The sequence below is a fragment of the Sander lucioperca genome, chromosome 11 (genome assembly GCF_008315115.2).
Source record: "Sander lucioperca isolate FBNREF2018 chromosome 11, SLUC_FBN_1.2, whole genome shotgun sequence".
Lineage (NCBI taxonomy): Eukaryota > Metazoa > Chordata > Actinopteri > Perciformes > Percidae > Sander > Sander lucioperca.
The window spans coordinates 35,040,629-35,060,625 of NC_050183.1; the positions used below are offsets into that span (position 1 = coordinate 35,040,629).

A 19,997-nucleotide genomic window follows, 5' to 3' on the forward strand; every position below is an offset into this window, starting at 1 on the left:
TCTTGGAAAGGGGGAATGCGCAAAGACGTATCCCTTTTTGATCAAGGCTTGCTGACGGATCGCCCGGAGAAAGGCAAATGGGGATCATACCGGGGCCTGATGACAAGAGGCCAATTTTGATGTCCCTTTTCTCTCATTGCGGTGCTTCTCTTTCAAGCCCAAATCTGGTTCAGCAGCCTGGGAAAATGGCCTTTTACCCACCTTCCTTGTCACAGAGTTGACAGGACAACTAAGAGCTAAATTGAATTTAGATGAATGTTGAGACTAAATAAACTGCTTGTGTCTTAATTGGAGTTGCAATGAATAGGCTCCTGATTGCTTCATGGAGTATTTTTCTCATCTATTTTGCCGGATAAAACATTCATCAGGAGTCTTTTAGCTGTGGTCATTCTTTTGTCTTTGTCACTGGATTTGATTAATGTGCTATTCATTCGCAAATGGACAGTCTGCCACAAAATGCGCACAGAGAAGGGGAGAATTCGGGCCCTGGAAATCCATAAAAAGTGGACAAAAGTGAGAGTAAAGCGCTGAAATAAAAGCTGTCTGCTAGCAAAAACAAGTGCCCCGCTTCGTTTCATCCCAGATTGTTTAATTGAAAAATGTTGACCCATGTGAGAAACATTATATCTGAGCAACATCAAGCTCCATATTCAGTGTAACTCTAACCTCAAAGGCCACATGTTCTCGCCGTGTTTATAATGCATTAGTGGAACAAACTCTACACTGTACTCTCTTTACAAATCCCACCTGGCCATGTATTAGTTGCAGATGTGGCTCTCTAATTCATAATGAACTCATAATGGCTTTGTTAGTGCAAGATTGTTTTCCTTTCCCCCCTCGCACACACGTAGATGGAGATAATCTGTACTGGAGGTGTGGCAGTGCAGGAGAAGATATTGCACCCAGCATGAAACATAGACTTTGGAATGTGTTGTTGCAAGACAGCAGGCTTTGAATTGTCTTAATGTGACTCACTCATCATGAATAGAATGGAGCTGTATCATTAAATACCATTTTTTCCCCTTTAGGGAGTCACCTTTCTGTATCCGCCAAGATGATAATGACTTCTTATAAATGAAAAAAATAAAATCCACATATGAGCTCTCCAACATACACAAGAGAAACCGCAGAAGTTCAGCAGCTTGTTTAATTGAATGTCTGTATTTGCGGCAGATGAAACCATGACACAGAACTGCAAATTAATGACTGCATATTTTGATCGTGCGCTGATTTGAAGGAGAGCTCAAGGACTAGACATACAATAAAGTAGAACAAAGGATGGAGATCTAAGGGCATCAATTAACAGCCTGATTCAGCTTTTATGTCGAAGAAACTACAGTGTCTTTTTTTTGGCTGCATAGAGTCATATTGACTATATTAATGCGTAGAAGTCTCACTTAAATATTATGTTTATTACACATATTGGTAATGTTATATCAAAATATCTGCCCAATGAAAGTTATGAATGCATATACTTGCGTGACAATAACATGAATGAATGTGTTCTGTTGTTTAGTATTACTACATCACAGCATATTCCGTTTTCACCACATTGGACAGCAAAAGTAACAAAAATTGAACTCAGTAGATTGATAATTGACCGTTCGCAAAACCCTGAGTCCCCCTATTTACCGTTGCTATGTCTGTCAAGCTTTCTATTCCCACAGTGAAAATTCTTAGTGGTTCATTTTACACAAAAACAGGCTTCTCAATTCTTGCCGGCTGATATGACAACTTTAACTACCATATTTATCGTGGCTAGCTGGCTAGCTAATCATTTTTAGCTTGATTTGAATCGGAAACCCTGTAAAAGGGTCTTAAATATGCACTTGATGGCTACATACACGAAACAGCTTGAATACTGAGGCTAAATGATGGAAAAGTCATCTGATCCATGTAGAAGACAAATAAAGAAAAAAAAAATTAAATAAAGGAATGGAGTTGTTTTTGTACTGCAGGATAGAGCAAGTTATCCCTATAGTTTTACATAATGTACAGCATAATAAGGGACAATTTAAGATCATGTGGATGTTATATCTGACATAGCCTAGTATGGATGCTTAGTTTACGGAAAAACATACTTGGACAAGCAATGCAGAGGATATGATGATGATGAGATTTATGCTTCATTGTTCATACCTTGAAACTGTTTTACTGTTTTATGACATGAGGTTTTGAGGATGAGAACTAACCCATAAGTGGCTAACTTAACGCTATCTTGGGTACCATTTGGGAAGGGGTTAATGGAGAGTAAATTTAACAAAATCAGGACACAGCTGCTAACGTTACACTAAACACTGTAGTAGGATCCAGAACAGGCTCCCAGGCAGAGGGTAAATATTACACAGTGGATGTCCCAGTCCTGAAGGGAGCAGTTTCTATCTTAACCCTAGTCTGGATCAACGGAAGTACATTTCCAGGATAATTGCCTAACATCTGGCGCGTGTGTCCCTCATCTGCCGCGAGCTGTGTGTTGCCGTTCTCAAACTCCGTTCTCTTCGGGAAACATCGACAAACTTTGAGCTAACAAGCCACATGCTGAAAATGTAATTGTACATTAAGGCAGGCATGCTTGGTTCTTTTGGTGAATGATTGTAAAGATTGCCAAAGAATGTGTTTACGGCATTTACTCTCTAACTGGGACATTTTCGGACAGATATGAGAGGATTGCTGTGGACCAAGTACACACAGCGATACACTGGTAAGAGCAAATTACATTTAACCTAGTCTTGCATTGCCAGACCTTCCTCCACAGCGCTGTGGAGGAGGGTCTGGCTAATCCACACAGAATTCCGGGATGGGAGAAAAACGTGCTCTGGTTTATTGGAATTTCTTTAAACCAATCACAATCGTTTTGGGCTGCGCTAAGCACTGGGCAGTGCCGCTGCAAAATAGCCTCAGGAAGGCACTTGTTTTGGTGGAACGTGTGTACGTTCAAAAGTTGTTTTAGTCGTACAACAGAAAACTCAGATTGGATAGATAGTCTAGCTAGCTGTCTGGATTTAACCTGCAGAGATCTGTGGAGCAGTTAACCAGTGGTGGAGGAAGTACTGAATCTCAGTATTTAAGTAAAAGTACAAATAACCAGAGACATATTAAATTTAGTAAAAGGAGAAGTACCACGATGACAACCCTACTTAAGTAAAAGTAAAAAGTACCTGATTTTAAATGTACTTTAAGTATTAAAAGTAAAAGTACTTGCATAACGATTTATTCTCTTAATCTTATTTGCATATTACCAAAAAAAAAGTTGGTTAGTTCGTTACTTTGCACCTTGGTCAGTGAGGGCACTGTGTCTAGCGACCCGTGATTTACAAAGGGGTGGTTCAGTTATTTTGATGCTGAGCTTCGACAGTATCCATACTGTCCACTACCACAAACAAGGCCTGGCTTTCAAAAAAAGTTCCTATCCTAACTAGCATAAAACGGAAATATGTTGTTAGAATCGGAATGCGGTTGGTTTTATTCATGCAAAATGTAACAAAGTAAAAGTCAAAAGTATGCACTATTGACTACTTAAGTACAGATATGTGAAAAATGTATTTAAGTACAGTAAAGAAGTATTTGTACTTCGTTACATTCCACCACTGCAGTTAACCTCATAAATCCACCGGAGTTTTAAAATTCAACACAAAGAAAGCGGAAGGTAATGGTACATCCGGCTGAAAAGAGGAAGTGGAAGGTTCCCGGATATAGACTACATTTAACCATCTATCCAGCTTATTTAAATAGATCACATTAATGTATTGTGTGAACAGTTACCTTAATTTAATATTGTATGCAGCGTTTTCTTTTGCAGGGTGCAAATGCTCCACCAAAACAAGTTCCTCCCCGAGACTATGTTGCAGAACCACCGTCGGTGCGTCCGGAGCGTAGCGCCACCCAATACGATTGGGATTGGTTTAAAGAAATGCAAACAACCCAGAGCGTTTTCTTTTTTTTGTGTGATGTAGCCAGCCTTTACTCCACAGCGATGTGGAGAAAGTTCTGGCAAAGCGAGACTATCTTAACCCTAACCCAAAAAAAGAATGTAGTTAGCTAACGATATGCCAATGGGATATGGCTACGTAAGCATTAGCTGGACTTGCTAACATTTGCAGCTCATGCTAGAACACCAAAGTCTTTAAATGCCAGGTATTTTCTTCATACAGCCCCATGCACGCTACATCGGCCTGTGGAGAAATCCAAAACTTGAGAGACCTGCCTTGCCAAGTTACAGTTGCTAAGGTATCTAGCGAATAGTCAATTTATGTCAATTTCATGTCAGGCTCAACTATCAACATGGAAATCCCTGCTGTAGCCTACACACTGCCCAATTTAAGATCAGCCTATAACTCCTTTAAAAAATCTGCTTATGATTTTAAAATACCAACAGACGCTGCCAAACACACAAAATGTATTGAGCAGCTTATTTTTATGATTTATCTGTATGGATTTGGCCAATCGCCTCTGCTCAAATCAAGCTCTGAGGAAAAAGGAGCAAAGGAAACATTTGGAAGCAAAAGGTCTGACCATGGATCAAGATTTTAATTTATAGCTAGTGTGTATATACAGAAAGACCTCTCATGTATTAAAGAGCTGTGCTAGATTCAGAAATAGAGCCTGGCATGTGCAATACTGGAAATCACATCCACTGTAGTGTTAATACTGAGTGCCAGGAGCTTTGAAAACCTCTCAGATTTCCATTATTTTGCACTGTAGACTGTGCCTGCATGCACACAGTTGTTTTCACAGAATAAGTGCACTTTGACAAAGAGATACCATATTATACTGAGGAGTATGTCATCCTGCTTTCAGTTGGAAAGCATGTTGATGACGTGCAAAGAACAAAGCCGGAACACGTGCGGTGTGAAGTATTAAATTAAAATGTGTCTTCCCTTGTAGATTTCACCTCGCCACTTTGATGTCTGACCTTTGAGGAAGAAGAGTATAAAGCTGCACGATCTGTTAGTGCAACGTGTGTATGTGCGTGCATGAGTGCGTGCGTGCGTGTGTGTGTGTGTGACCAGGTTAAACATTTTGGATACAAATTCACAACACAAAAGATGTTTTATCTTTCACTCATTGATTTTTATTATATTTTATAATACAACAGCAATCACCTCTAAATGAAACAGGGATGATGAGGGTGCTATTTTTGTGTGTGTGTGTGTGTGTGTGTGTGTGTGTGTGTGTGTGTGTGTGTTTGTGTGTTTTTGTGTGTGTGTGTGTGTGTGTGTGTGTGTGTGCGTGCATGCGTGTGTGTGTGTGTGTGTGTGTGTGTGTTTGTGTGTAATCTCATTAGGGAATTCTACCCCTGCGAAAAGATTTCGCAATAAGGAAAATAAGGATGATAAAGAAAATGAAAGAAGGAAAAAAAGCATGAGGAAATCCAGAGGAAAGGAGGACTGGGGATATTGTAATTAGTTGCACCTGTTTCCTTTAACCCAGCTCCAGTTTCCCTCTACAAACGCATGCAGATTACCCATCAAAGCCCCTCGTCGCTGCCTCTGCTCAATGGATCCTTTGTTGCCAGTTGTCAGGGAGGCGGCCCACAAAAGTATGTAACACAAGCAGGCCACATTGCTGTGGAACTTACAGTACATGCAAGCCTCCACCGGCCACAATAAGAATAATAGGGAGTGTTTGTAGACACGGAGTCTACATCACTCCGGTCTCCATGTAAGACACTGGTGGCACTTTTTTTCAGATTTGACCACAACAGTTGCATCATCTGTCAACGCTCTTAAATGGGTCTGTATTCGCTGTAAGGGAAGAAGAATGAGTTCTGCCACACAGGCCTCATATTAACTGTGGAAAGATGAATTTGCGTGTTTGCATGCTCACTGAGACACATAGGGAAATGTCTATTCAAGGGACTGTACTACTTGTGCTGATACTACTAATAATTGTAATGCATAGTCTCCAACAGTTTTACTTAAACATCATTTAGTTTGATTAAAACATATTACCTGCCCCTCTGGGGAAACGGTCTTGTTTTATAAATGAATACGGTTACCATCTCTCCTGGTTCTCTTTATAATATTTAGTAGACATATTGAAATATAAGCATATCTCAAATGATTAGTCTGGTGAGGCTATATTCTCCCTATTGTCACAAGTGAAATCTCAGAATGCACCTAGAAACTGTGATCGAGGTGCAAAAAGTGCCCCTAAGACTGTAACTTTTTGATATTAATGAACGTCCGTTACATTCAAGTCATTGCCAAATGAGTTGATACAAAGCTAATTAAGACTATCATCGCCACACAACTCTCTGTATTTCTCAGTATGGCTATGTTCAGAAGATTCTGGCGTCTGGTGACTTTCCCGTGCAGATACTCAAGTAAAGATAATTCCTCTTCTGAAGAGACCATCATGTTTTTTAATCCTCTGTGTCCTCCTTGCATACTAGCAACTGCATGGAGGAGGGGTGGGTGGGGGGTGCGCAGTCATGGAAGCCTTGTATCGTTTGGACACGCTGACAGTTTTGTTGTCATTACTTAGAATTCCTCTTGGGAGCGACAGAAACTACGCACTATAGCTTTAAGAAAAACATTATACTCAGCAGTTTGGGCCAATATCCTGAATCTAAAATCTTAATCCTATATCAAGGTGTTTCAGGCAGTTGAGAAGAAGTGCTTTCTGTGGAGAGAAAGCTCCATTTGGAGTGAATTGTGTTTTTAGTACTTTATACATCTATTACATACACATCATAATAGGTCCTCTTTAAGCCATTTTTATTTTCATTAAATTCATTTAATTTTCATTAACGTCTGTAACATACACTTACACCACCAACAGCGCTGTTATATATAAATGTACTAATAATAGCAATAGTATGCTTTTTAATTACTCATGTTGGCACAAGTTGGCGATTATTTTACGCATTTTAATCTGAGCTCATTTCACATTACAAAACAACAACTTTATCCACTAATTGCTATTTTGTAAAGTGCCCCCAAATTGTTGTAAATGCCATGATTTTATAGACAGTGGGGGCAAAAGTAGCCCACTGAATATTTTGTTAATTTCCTACACTGGTTGTGTGTGTATCAAAGCCTGATGTAACTTCTGTGCCATAGCTCTCCAGCGTAGTCCAAAAACAATTAAAAACCCATCACTGTTGTACTGGGTGACATGTTCCTTCATTACCATGAACACCCACTATAGTTTATTAATGTTTGGTTAAAAAATCTCTCTAGCTCACTAAATGTGTATTAATCTGCAACTGAAAATAGTCCCCAACAAATGCACTATTTATTTATGTTTGAGTTATGTTGGCTAAAACATTGCTTGCCCAGCTGTTTAATTGAATAGCTGAGCCTTTCAATAAAACAATGTCCGTGACCCGCTTTTCTAGATTAATGTCTTTAGTTAGTCTGGTTCACCAGATGTAATGACAATAACTAGAATAGAGAATAATACCAACCATATCCTTTTAAAAAGACATACCATGCTCATTTTCAGGTTCATACTTGTATTTTAGGTTTCTACTTGAACATGTTTACATGCTTTTATGTTAAAAAAAAAAAAAAAAACACGTTATTTTTCTCATACTGTCTGTCTGAATATACTGTACCTGTATCGTGCGCGATCACGGAAGACTTGTATCATGTGGACACGCCAACAGTTTTGTTGTCATTAAGTAGAATTCCTCATGGGGGCGACAGAAACTACACACTATAGCTTTACGTTAAATAGTTAAAATTGGATGTATAAACAAATATAAAGCCTTATATTTTCCCTTTCACACTAATCAGTGAAGTAAATTCATTTATTAAATTACAACTTTATTACTCTACTTTCACTAGCTCACTTTATTTTTTTAACTTTGAAAAATAAAAAGCGTTTAGCCCTTGGCTGGATATATTTTTGACTCATCTGATAACCTATAACTTTATTTTGTCCCTGTTTTAGGGATCCATGTTGAGGGGTCAGTTGGAATAAAGTTTTCTTTTCTTTTTTGTTTTGTTTTTGTGAAACATCTCTCTTGTTTTAGGTACTGGGTCACTTGTACTTCTTATTTAGTTTTCTTTTCATCCTTCATATATTGTAAAAATTGGATGCTCATAATTTGAATTATTTCTCTGAAATGCATGTTTTCTACATCCTCTTTGCTGCTGAGACACCATACTGTCATTACCTTTGTGAAATTAATACATTGTATCTTATCTTTAACCTGAAATAATCACTAGCACATTACTGTAGTTAAAGAACTGCTAATGAACTCCTCACAATGATGTTGACAGCGGCTGCAGCAACATGAATGAACCTCAGTCATACTGTAGGCTATATTGAGCTCGCGACTGATGGCCTCCACAATCAATATCATGTATGGATTGTCCATGTTTCAATTTGTAGATAATCTGGATCCAGCAGCTTTCCCATTTCCCCCCATATGGCCAACACATAATTGAAAACACTTAAAGGAGTGTTATTTTGGTCGGGGTGTTCCTGATCCTGGATCAGCCAGTCCTCTGCACAGCTGCAGCATGCAGTCTAATAGCATTCACTTAGCGTTTCAATAAGAGAAGTACGGGGAGGAGTGACGGTTATGCGCTGCTACAGTGCCATTCTCCGTCATTGAATTGGACGCTGATAGGTTCACGTGCTCACCTCATGGAACGTATCTGACAATGAGCGCCGCGGCGGAGGCAGGGGGTAAAAGGGGGAGAGAACATTCTGCATTCAGCCGCTAATTAGAAAAATTAGATCTATGAAAGGCAGCAAGTGATCTAGGCCTTCAACCTACGTCTGTGTACCGCTGTAGAGGCACAAAGAGGAGGCAACAATAAGCACTGAGGAGGAGGGATTGGGGGGGGGGGGGGGATAAATAATTTAATCCATTATCTACTCTGCAAAGCTCATCAGCACGGCTACACAATGGCCACGATTGAATTGCTGATTGCATTTTCTCTCCTACCCTCCAGGAGAAAATGCCCATGCTCCACTATGTGCTCTCAGCCTGCCAGCACAACCAAGAGCGAGAGAAAGACAGAGAGAGAGAGAGAGAGAGAGAGAGAGAGAGGGAGAGACAGAGCAGTGTAGAGTGTCTCCCACCAAGGTCAAACTACAATACAGCAATCTAATTAAGAGTATCAGAGAGTTTCCTGTACAGGGTCAACCTCCCTGTTGTGCTCACAGGCTCATATTGTCCATTATGTATTACATCATGTACTCCTACATGTAAATGATGAATGTGATGCTGTGATCTCCCTATCTGTAATATTTTTAATTGATAAGAGTGTATCTATAAAAAGAGTTGCAGTTTGATCAGCAGGATGTATGCATGCATTACTGCTCAGGTCTGTGATTTGAGTTGTCGACCTGTTTGTAGGTCAGTCCACCTACTTTGTTCCAAACTGAAATATTGCAACAACTATTTCAAGGATCGCCATGAAGTTTTGCGCAGACATTCATGGTCCCAGAGGATGAATTGCGCTAATTGTGGTAACCCGTTCTCGCTGCTAACTCCTCAAATACTGACGCTTGGTCAGTGGCACTCAGCGTCAGATACCAACGCTAAAGGGTGCCTTTTGCGTCGGTATCTGATGGTATGGGATGCACCGGGCAGAGCAGCAGCTCGGCCGCGGCGTTGTAAGATGACGTAGTATAAAAAGCGACAACGGTAGCGAGTAGTATGAAATCCACGTAAGGAGGTAAGTTGGGGTGGTGGATGGATCAAACAACACAGGACTTTCAGCCAGGAAACCGGGTTACGTGTTCCGTTCTTGTCCCGCGTGTCACTTAAATGTAAATTTTTTAACCCCGCTCATGATCTTTCCCTAACCCTAAGTAAATGGTATTACCCTGCACGTTGAAAAACGCCAATAGTCCGACCCAGAGCATAAAAAAATGACGCAAAGGGGCCAGACCAAGCACATTGAAAAATGATGCCAAAGGGCTATCCAGAGCGTGAAATATTGCTTGAGGTTCATGTTTCTGCATTTGATCTGGTAAGTTTTGGTTTCAAACTGCAGTTACGCAAGCGCACTAAAGATCTACATGTGACAAAACTACGTCGTGCCGTCATCACAGACATGAGCTGCGTCTCCAGATACTTGTAATTAATTGGTTTGTAGACGGGCTTCCCCGTCCTCGTGTATCCTCTCTGTTTCAGAGACACCTACACTGTACATGTACTACCACTTCACAAGTAAACTGCTGATTTATTCTCAGCTCTGATAGCCGACAGCTGTCTGCTCTGAGCGCATTCACCGTCACACACTCTCTCATGTAGCCTACACACTAAGCACTGAGCTGTTCCTTAAGGTCTTATAACACGATGATAGCCTGCTTCCTGTATTTGGTCTGAAAGATCAAAAAAATGATGTCACGCTAGAAACGAACCGGACCATGGTTCAGTTTGATCTGGACCGAGACTACCTCTTTTGATCGGACCAAATTCCATCCGTTTGGTCCGGACCGTGGTCCGGGGGAGGTTTCACACCTGTAATTTTGGTTTGGATCAAACTGTAAAGTCCGAAGGTCCGGACCAAACGAGGTAGATGTGAAAGCCCCCTTAGTTGAAAGCCTCTTGTGTCTGACTGAGACGTTAAAGCAGACTTTTTCTGTCAGTAACTAACACCAAAGGCAACTGACCAAGCGTCGGTTTTTGACGTGCTGGGAGTGAGACTGTGTTTGACTTTGGGGATCCCCTGGCAGATATTCCCCAGAAGATGAATCCTACTGATTGCCAGACTGATCTCATTAAGTGGCATATGTATGACACGCCACTCGCTTTTTAGCGCGTTTATCAACGCCGTTTGGCCTCCATTGACTTACATTACCTTGCGATTGTGTGTGAATTTACGCTGTAGCGAGTAGTATGAAAGGGCTAAAATCCGCGTAGGGAGTTTGGTTGAGGTGGTGGATGGGTCAAACACAGGACTTTCACCCAGGAGACTGGGGATCATGTCCCGCGTGTCACGTTTCCTTCGTGTCCTACGTGTCACGTTTCCTAAACTCAACCGTCGCTTTCTTATTTTCCTAAACCCAACCCCGTTCTTCTTTTCCTAAACCCAACCTGCGTGTCACGTTTCCTAAACTCAACCGTCACTTTCTTCTTTTACTAAATCCAACCCCGTTCTTCTTTTCCTAAACCCAACCGGTTCTTCTTTTCCTAAACCCAACCCGTCTGCTGTATACGGCGCTCAAAATGCATACAGATAACACGCCACTTGGCTTTAGAAAGTGGGCGTGTATGTTTACGCGAAGTCATGATGTCATGTTGTGATTGCGGTAAATCGCTGACCAACGTAAATTCACATTTGTGGTTTTGGGTGAAATGTCTTGACAACTCGGCCTATAGGATGGGAAGACTCTTCTAAGCATCTGGATAAGAAAAAGAAATCCAGTCTGTGGCATAATAAAAGATTTTTACCCCACTTCCTAAGTGCGACTCTACTATTTTACCTGTCTCTTAAAAATGACGTTCCCATATAACTAAACTGCAGTCTCAATTACGTTTCCTGGGAATTACGTTTGTTTGTGACATATTACAAATACGTTTCTAGTCCACATAGGGAAGTGCGTGTAGACTAACACAGGACATTCACCCAAGAGACCGCTCTTCGTGTCTTGTGGTTAACTTAACTTACATAACATTGTAACATTACGTTGGAAAGTAACTTACGTAATGTACTTGACTCAGGTCACATACGTAACATACTTAAATAACGTACGTGTTTTAACACAAACCATGATCTTTCCCTGAACCAAAATAAATAGTTTAGTTTCAATTCACATCGTTAATGTGCTTAAAACTGCGACCGTTTCACAACGTGCTCCTGTTGCTGGTGTTGAAACAAACGTAATCTATGTGTTAATATGTTTCCCTCGAAATGTAATTGACAATGCAGTTTAGTTGTATGGGAATGTAATTATGTCGGAGACAGGGTTGACCTTTCAGGTAACCACGGGCTACCATTTTTGTTTGGATTAGGAATTTTAGGATTAGGAATTTTCTTTTTTATCGAGAGGTGGACAGAGTATTTGTTCATCCAGATGGTTTGGAGTCTTTGAGGACTCCAGAAATTCTTTCAGAACAGCAGTAAGTCCTGTTAAACAACCTTCTGGGGGTTTCAAACATATTGTAGAGAAATGGATGTTCTGTGAATCGAATGTAGCGCACGAAAGCCACAAACTGTGTACATTGTGTCAAAGTACAGCTTCACCGAGCTGCTAGCATGGCTGTAGACAGCTTCACACTTCACATCATCAAATGGCAATATGTAACAGGCTAGAAGATAAACCATTTATAGATGAATCTGGCAATGCTTTATGATTGTGATTGCCCGCCCCCCCCCCGTCAACTGCAAACTCTTATCTGCATCAGGCTCCAGTAAAAATAGGAATATCACGAACATTAAAGTTTTCTTGGCCCAGTGCCTCTGACATGCTGGTTTAATTTTACCTTCCATTTTCAGTGTGGCACATTTACATAGAACACAGCGAAAAGTAGTACACATAATGGTCCCCTTTGGCTAAGTGCTTGAAGGCCCTGTCCATAGTCCCAGTGAGGGGCAGTCAAGCTGCCTCTGCTCTGCTCTGTTTGTTTTATGGAGCAGTAGTGAAACCACTTCGAGGTCAGCTAGCTGCAAAAACTGTGCTGGGTCTCCTATGGTCGACTGAAAAAAGGATCCAAAACCGATCCAGAGGGCCATTTTTTTTTTTTTTGAAATCCAGCCAACTTTCATTGACGAAAAGAGGTCATTACTCTGTGCACGGCTTCAGCAATAACAGGATAAAATGCTTTGGATGGGTTGTAATGGAGACATTTTCTTTATGTTAGGGCTGCTGGACCGGCTGATCAATCCGTCTTGCAAAGGTGGTTGTGCAGGAAAAGGCTGATTATAAAAAATACAAAAAGCCCAAAATGTCCTCTTTCACAACATGCAGTAATATGGGTACTCCATTTGCACACCCTGGATTAATTTGACTGCTGTCATTATGCAAGAAAAGCACAAATTGTCCAAGACCAAGTGAAAGTATTTATAGCGTTCACAAGGCCTAGAGAGCCAAGTGTGCCTAATGGTGTAATTTGTATTGTTAATGGTAATGCACTATAAGTTTGTTCCATTTGCCTTTGCACAGGTGCTTTAATGGGGGCTTGGTGAACCGTTTCAGTCAGCCTGAGATCCCATGCTGCTCCGCGGAGGCTATTTTAGAAGGACCATGGCTCCCTCTGGTGGCTCAGAGCAGAACAGCGAGACGGAAACTGATGCCAAAAGTGTACACTGCAAACACGAGCTGGAGTCAAGGTTAGCAGAGAAGCATGTTATTTTTTTTGCTGAAACAAAAGAAAAACCTTTCGTCGAATAGATCAAATCAAATACATTGTCAGGAAGGAGCTGCTTAAAAACAGATCCCACAACTGTCAAACAACAACAACAACAGCGCTGGATAGACTTTTGAAATATCGTGTTCCTAATTAACCTTCAAGCTCATCAGCCACAATCAATATAGAGTGTAGCCCTTTTTTTCTAATTGAGATGAAGTAATTATCAGACTGTATTCATCTCGTTAATGAAACAATGTTCCAATATGCCTGCAGCTAAACTGTTAATTGAGTTCTATTTTCTGAGACGGGCGGCCTCTCCTTGTGTCCATGGCCACAAAGCGTCAAATATGGGTTGGGGCCTTTATGCTTGTCTCTGTGTAGACACAAGAACAGGCTGTGGACTGGTGGAGCGTGCTAGTGTTTCTCCCTGCAGACACTTTCCCTCACTCCTGTCTATTCTGCCATCAGAGGAGGAGGCAAGAGTTGGTGATACTGCTGACTTCAGCAGATCATCTCGTCCCAGTCTGTTATTTCACGCTTTCAGTGGTTAAGTACTCCCTGTTGAGTAAGATATAGCGAGGCAATTACTCTGTAATTATGGAGCCAAAAAAAACGAGAAATGGAGTCAAAGAGTTACTGGGCTTGTGTAAATCACTACAAGGGACCCGAAAAAGGGTGCGAAAACAAGCCCGATGGTCCACTTATGGGAGTAGTCATTTCCCCTGTGTACTGTATGAAATAAAACCTCCTATCCTGACAAAATCCACTTTTAAAAACCAGTGGGGAAAAAAGGCTAAACATATATTCAGTGTCCACTGAGGCCTAAGATCCCTAATCAAAAGTGTTTCTGTTTTTTTCCCAGCTGGTCTGCCCCCCCCACCCCCAACAGCCTTTGTTGTTTATGTAGCCAACCTAATGCTTGTTTTTTTTAAATTCAGTGCTTACTTGTTGTTCAATTGTTTGTTTAGGACTCTTGTAATTGTAATTGCTCATTATATATTCATTCTGTAAGCCCCTAGGGCAGGGGTGTCAAACTCAACTTCACTAAGGGCCACACTGGAAAAGGAGAATTGCATCAAGACATGTAGAGTTTATTTTCATGCTTTTATTTCGAAAAAGTCAAATATCTTTGACTGTATTATTCCATGTCTCATATGGTCTTCTCACTTACAGTTTAGTTGACATAAAGCCCTAAAAAAGGCAGCAAATAGTTCCTTAGAAATCTTAGAATTTAGCAAATCAAGCAAAACAAAGATTACATTTTAAAAGTCGACTCACAGCAACCTGTTTCCCAGCTTTAATTTCGGAAACTCTCGGCTTCTGTGGGAATTTCTGGAAGTCTCAAAGTCGGCAAATCAACCAAATTCTGCTCTAAGTGTGGTGTAGTTGCCGTTTGAAAAACAGTTTCCTGTCTTTTTGTTTTGGTGCACAACTAGGCGGGCCAACATTTATTGTGAACCTAAATTGATATGCGGGCCGAATCAAAACCTGCCAGGGGCCGGGTTCGGCCCGCGGGCCTTGAGTTTGACACATGTGCCCTAGGGGTTTTCTTAATCACACCTGCACAATCTGTTTTTAATATTATTTTATTTTATTGTGTTACTGTTGTCTTGATTTTATTGTGCAAAATAAACAAATTCAAAATTCTATTCAAATTCATATAAAACTAACTAACTAACCAACCAAAGTGTACGGTGAAAAATTAAAGGGGCGCTCCACCAATTTTATACATCAATGTTTTCAATGTAAAAGTCACAGTGAGTGTACTCTCTATAAACAGATATCTGCAAATGAATGCAAAATCTGTACGCAACGGGACAAGATTTTGGTATCGGAAGCGTTCTGGTTTCCGTTGTTGTCTGAGTAGTATTGGCCAAATCACTTTGGAGCGTGCTTTGGTTGCATGCGGGTAAACAGTCTGTGTGGAGAGTAAAAGAGGCAGAGTGCATTGGCTGAAATGCAGTCTCGGAACCCATCGGCTATGGTCTGATGATGATTTAGCTTTTTAAAAATTGTAGCTGCATTCCATTGAGAGAAATGGTCGTCAGATGGATAGCCGATGGGTTCGGAGACTGCAGCGAGTACTACACAGTAGGGCTGCATGATAGGAAAATATGTCATATGCGATAACGTTGTTGAATAACGAGATAGCAATATTACTTGCGATAAATAGATAATAAAGTGAACTCTGCTTTCAGTATACTGCTAAAATACAACAAACTTCTTGTTGAATTAAAAAACTCTTATTGAACAAATTAAACATTGAATTTAACACAAGAAGGCGCTGATTTAAAAAAAGAATAGTAGTAATAGTTACATTTTAAAGTGCAGCTTTCTACCGATACTCTCTTTTAACTAACTCAAGTTGCTCAACTTGATATCGCGATGACGATAAAAAAACGATTTGTTGTGCATCCCTACTACTCAGCTTGTAAAAAAGGGCTTGGGGACTACATAGCCTATTTTTCCCTTAACTTTTCCTCTGGCAACTAGTACATTTATGACTAAATACCTCTTCATTCTACTTATTTATTTATTTGTATGTTATGGTATTTTTGGTATTTTTTGTTGTTTTATTTTTTACAATCTACAGTTAATGTACTTGTATCAACTGTTTAGAGCTTTTATTTATTTATCTATTTATTTTATGTTTTGGTTTTAAGTTTATTGCCTCCGTTTCCTCACTTATGGGGGCGGTTCAGCTCAGTTCCTATTTTTTGATGAATTTTTTTTTCCTCTATATTTTCTATATTTGAGTGATAGCCATCTGTGGAGGTTCTGCCATAACTGCTTAGTGTTTGGACTTGGGATAATAATATTTATGCTGAACAAACATACATATCATGAACGTCAACTTACAGGCAGGGAGGGTCTAACAAAAGATTATATCGAGTTGCACTATGGGAAATATAGGAAGCAGGAATTTTAAAGCTTGATCATCTTCATTTACAGTGTATTTGCTTTATCCATACTCGGGACTAAAGCGCCTACACATGATAGGCAGCAAAACCACTGTGTGCTGGCCGTTCCATTGATTTCCTATGGGGAGAGCAGTGCCACCCACCTATGTGCTGTGCTACTCCTGGCGTCATGCACCGCTCAGATTTGCCGCTTTGCGCTGCGCTCAAAGTTCAAATTATTTCAACTTTGATCTAGCTGCTGACCTTTCGAAAGCGCAACCAATGAGAGAACAGCTGTCGTTACCTAGCAAAGTGAAATAGCTTCCTTGCCACCCTTGAGGATGAAAACCTGCGCTGTGTTTTGCTCTGCACCCTATCTAGCGGTGCGCAGAGAGCCAATCGCTTATCATGTGTAGGTGCCTTCAGAGTCTCTGCTGCTACAATTTTTTTATTTTTTATATATATTTTTTTAAGAATATTTTTTGGGGCATTTTTAGGCCTTTATTTTAACAGGACAGCTGAAGACATCAAAGGGGAGAGAGAGGGGGAATGACATGCAGCAAAGGGCCGCAGGTCGGAGTTGAACCCGCTGCTGCTGCTTCGAGGAGTAAACCTCTACATATGTGCGCCCGCTCTACCAAATGAGCTAACCTGGCCACCTGCTACAGTTTTATATGGAAGTGAAATTCAAAATGACTGGAGAACGCCTATAAATCCCAGTGATAACCAATGCAGGACACCAACGTTCCATTCCTGATCAGTGTCATCATGAGTAACATGACACAAGCATACACATTTAACATGATCAACAAATCTTATAAAGGGAATACAGTAAGAGTAAAATGAGCCAAGACATTTGCTGTTCTCTATTTATGTTCATGTTCTTAATGGCATGTGAAACTGAAGAGAAACAGGAACTGCAGTTCATAGGAATACACAAAAAAAGAAAAAAAAAACATGATTGTGAGATCACTGGAAAATATATGCAAAAGAAATGTCCTTAACTTTGTGATAAAGGCACTATCAGCTCTACCTCCCCACATTTTCTGACATGTTTTAGTCCAAACAATTAATTGATTGAGAAAATAAATTGACAGACGAATCGACAATGAAAATAAACGTTAGCTGCAGCCGTAAAACCCTGTCCTCTAAATATTATTTTTCAGGAATCCCTTCTTGGTCAGGCTGTGGTCCTTTCACAGGCTAAAAACAGCAGATATCAGTTATATCAACGATGCACATCACTATCTCTGTGATAAAATACTGAAACAATGTGTCTAGAAATTGAGAACATCTCAGAGGGATTGAAAAAATTCCTTGTCACGCACCAAATGATGCAATGGTCCACTCTATTGTCTTTTGCTACTATTTGGTCCAAAAACATGTTCCCTGCATGTTAATACAGTATGTACAAACACAGCTCTGATTCTTTTTGTTGTTGTTTTGTAACAGTTTTAACTAGTGGTGTAACAGACCATAGTTGGTCTGTACGGATCAACACTCACGGTTTGGAATGCATGTGAACCGCGGTTGCAAAGTTTAACCATACAATAAAAATGTAAAATACATTTTGACTGTCGCTGTTACCTAAACTAGGCTGAAAAATCTCTATGGCGGGTTGCCGTGAAAAGATACAGGCAACGCAATTGTCTGTTCACGTGAATGGCACATGTTCAAACCTAAACAACCGGTATCTACCGGACGGAATAGCAACCAGGATTTCAGTGCCTCATTCCGGTGCCACTTGAATGTCTGCGCTGCTCTCTGATGCTCCAAAACAGACGTTAGAAGAAACAGAAGCATGCATTAGCTGCATGTCACCGCTAATTAACACTAACGTTACACTTGGCAGCAGGTAACGTTAGCCTACTGTTAGCCTAAACATGGTTCAAATGCTGACAGCTAAACGGTGTAAAGTGTGACTGTATTTCACTCCAACGTCCAACACCGGGACATAGACAGTCCGCTACTAAACCTATGAGCTAAAAGACACAAACTAGCACTTGGTCACTGCTGTTGTCGGACAAACAACACGTGACGTGACTAAATGCTGAGTTTTCTTGAAACTGGTAAACATCGTGGTGCATTCAAAGTTATTGTAGAATACCCTTTTCTCATCTGTTTTTGTCGTTTAACAGCAATTTACTGGTGCAAGAAGTCAATATTGTTAAAAGTTGTTATTAAATATTTTACATACATCATTTAAATTCCCCCCTTTTTTTGAGCTGATCTGAAAATCGATCCGAACCGTGACTCAAAAACGTCATCCAATCCGTACCGTGAGTTTTGTGATCAGTTGCACCCCTATTTTTAACTTGTAAACAAGATTTTGTGCACCTAAAATGTAAAGTGTGCAAAACAATAATACAACAGGGAGCTGAACAGCTTTGGTGCGCTTATGTCCTTTTCGAAGCTGTCAGAAAAACACATTTTTAAAATGGTTTTAAACTTGTTGAGGCTTGCTGCTTTTATGCTGACGCTCCACCCAAAACCTAAACTTCATAAATCAAAGGCTGCTTGTGTTTGGGTTTTCAGATGTTCCACATAAAAAAATTAGTCGCATCCCTCGTAAAAATTCCACTGTGCACTCTGAAAGGGATTTCCTGTACTGTAACAGGGTCAGAAAAAGCGTTCACCAGCATCTCTTGATGAACTTCCTCCCAGTGTAAACGACTTCTAACAGAGTCCTGGAAAGCCCCTGTGCAGCCCGCGTCTCTCTTTTCTATCTACACGTTTAGTTCCCTTTGGGGTAGATCTTTTCATAGAAGAAGCTCTGAGCCAGGACATAAAGTTCCCCATCTTTTTCCCTGACAGCGTGAGCACGCACAAACTGAAACTGTTCGAGTGCAAACTCGTAAAACTCGTTTTCGATTTTCCAGATGTCAGACTGCTGCAGCTTGGCTATCGTCTCTTTGGTGGGGGGCTTCTTTTCAGTGGTCTTTCGCAGATGGGACTTCTTTCCTGGAGGAACATGAGAAGGTTGAATGAGTCTGTCAGTTTAGACAATACGGGGTTACTGCAGGTCGCTGAGCCAAAAAAATAAACTCAGTAACATCAAAGCTCAAAAAAAACAAAAACAAAACAGAGCTCACTAGTGGACACCACAAACAGGACAAAAAATGTTGGAGTAGCAGTGCTGACTGTAGCTATGTTTCCATCCACACGTTTTATGCAAATTAATTAATGTTGTTTGTGAATTACATTTCATCAGTTCATTATGACCTGGGGATATCCTGGCTACTATTTGAAATATACCAGTCTTTTTATAATCCAAAACTACTAATAATTGCTCATCATTTTACTCAGAAATTAGGTCTAATTTAATGTAAATGACTATTGACCATATATGCCCACAAAAAAAGAAGTGTAAAACTAGTTGCAATGAAGTTGGCTAAAAAGGTGTAACACAGAATTTAAGGGTTATAAATTATACTTTTCTGTACTTTATAAACAAGCAAACCAGACCAGGGAGGACAAGATGGGCATGGTCGACGGGAAGACAACACAAGGGTTAAAAGGTTGTGAGAAAATCGCATCGAGAATTTAAAAATCGAGGAAGGTATGGACTAGTGAGATGAGTGTGTTGTGCTGCTACCTGTTCTGTAGAGCTCTGTGGCTCCCCTGAAGAAGCGCGGCAGGGCTGCCTCCAGCATCATGATGAAGTCCTCCAGCTCCTCCGTCACTCCCACCAGCAGGTACTCATTCACCAGGTTGGCCTTGGCCTGTTCCAGGGCCCATCTGCTGCCTGCATTCCTGCAAATATAGTATCAATAAATGTAAATGTATATGAACTGTATCCATATAGCACTTCTCTAGTCTTAATGACTACTCAA

At 40.5% G+C, this 19,997-nt stretch overlaps 1 protein-coding gene across 2 annotated transcripts in view; it reads right to left on the reverse strand.

The window, feature by feature from the left end:
* Positions 1-17,017: 17,017 nt before the first annotated feature.
* Positions 17,018-19,997, reverse strand: part of hs2st1b (heparan sulfate 2-O-sulfotransferase 1b) — a 20,931-nt gene continuing 17,951 nt past the window's right edge. For both annotated transcript variants that reach the window (XM_031318391.2, XM_031318392.2), the window contains 2 exons: positions 19,760-19,917; positions 17,018-19,125 (listed from right to left, as the gene is read on the reverse strand). In XM_031318391.2, the coding sequence (XP_031174251.2) occupies positions 18,899-19,125; positions 19,760-19,917 (385 nt within the window). In that variant the 3' untranslated portion in view covers positions 17,018-18,898. The remainder of the gene's footprint in view (positions 19,126-19,759; positions 19,918-19,997) is intronic.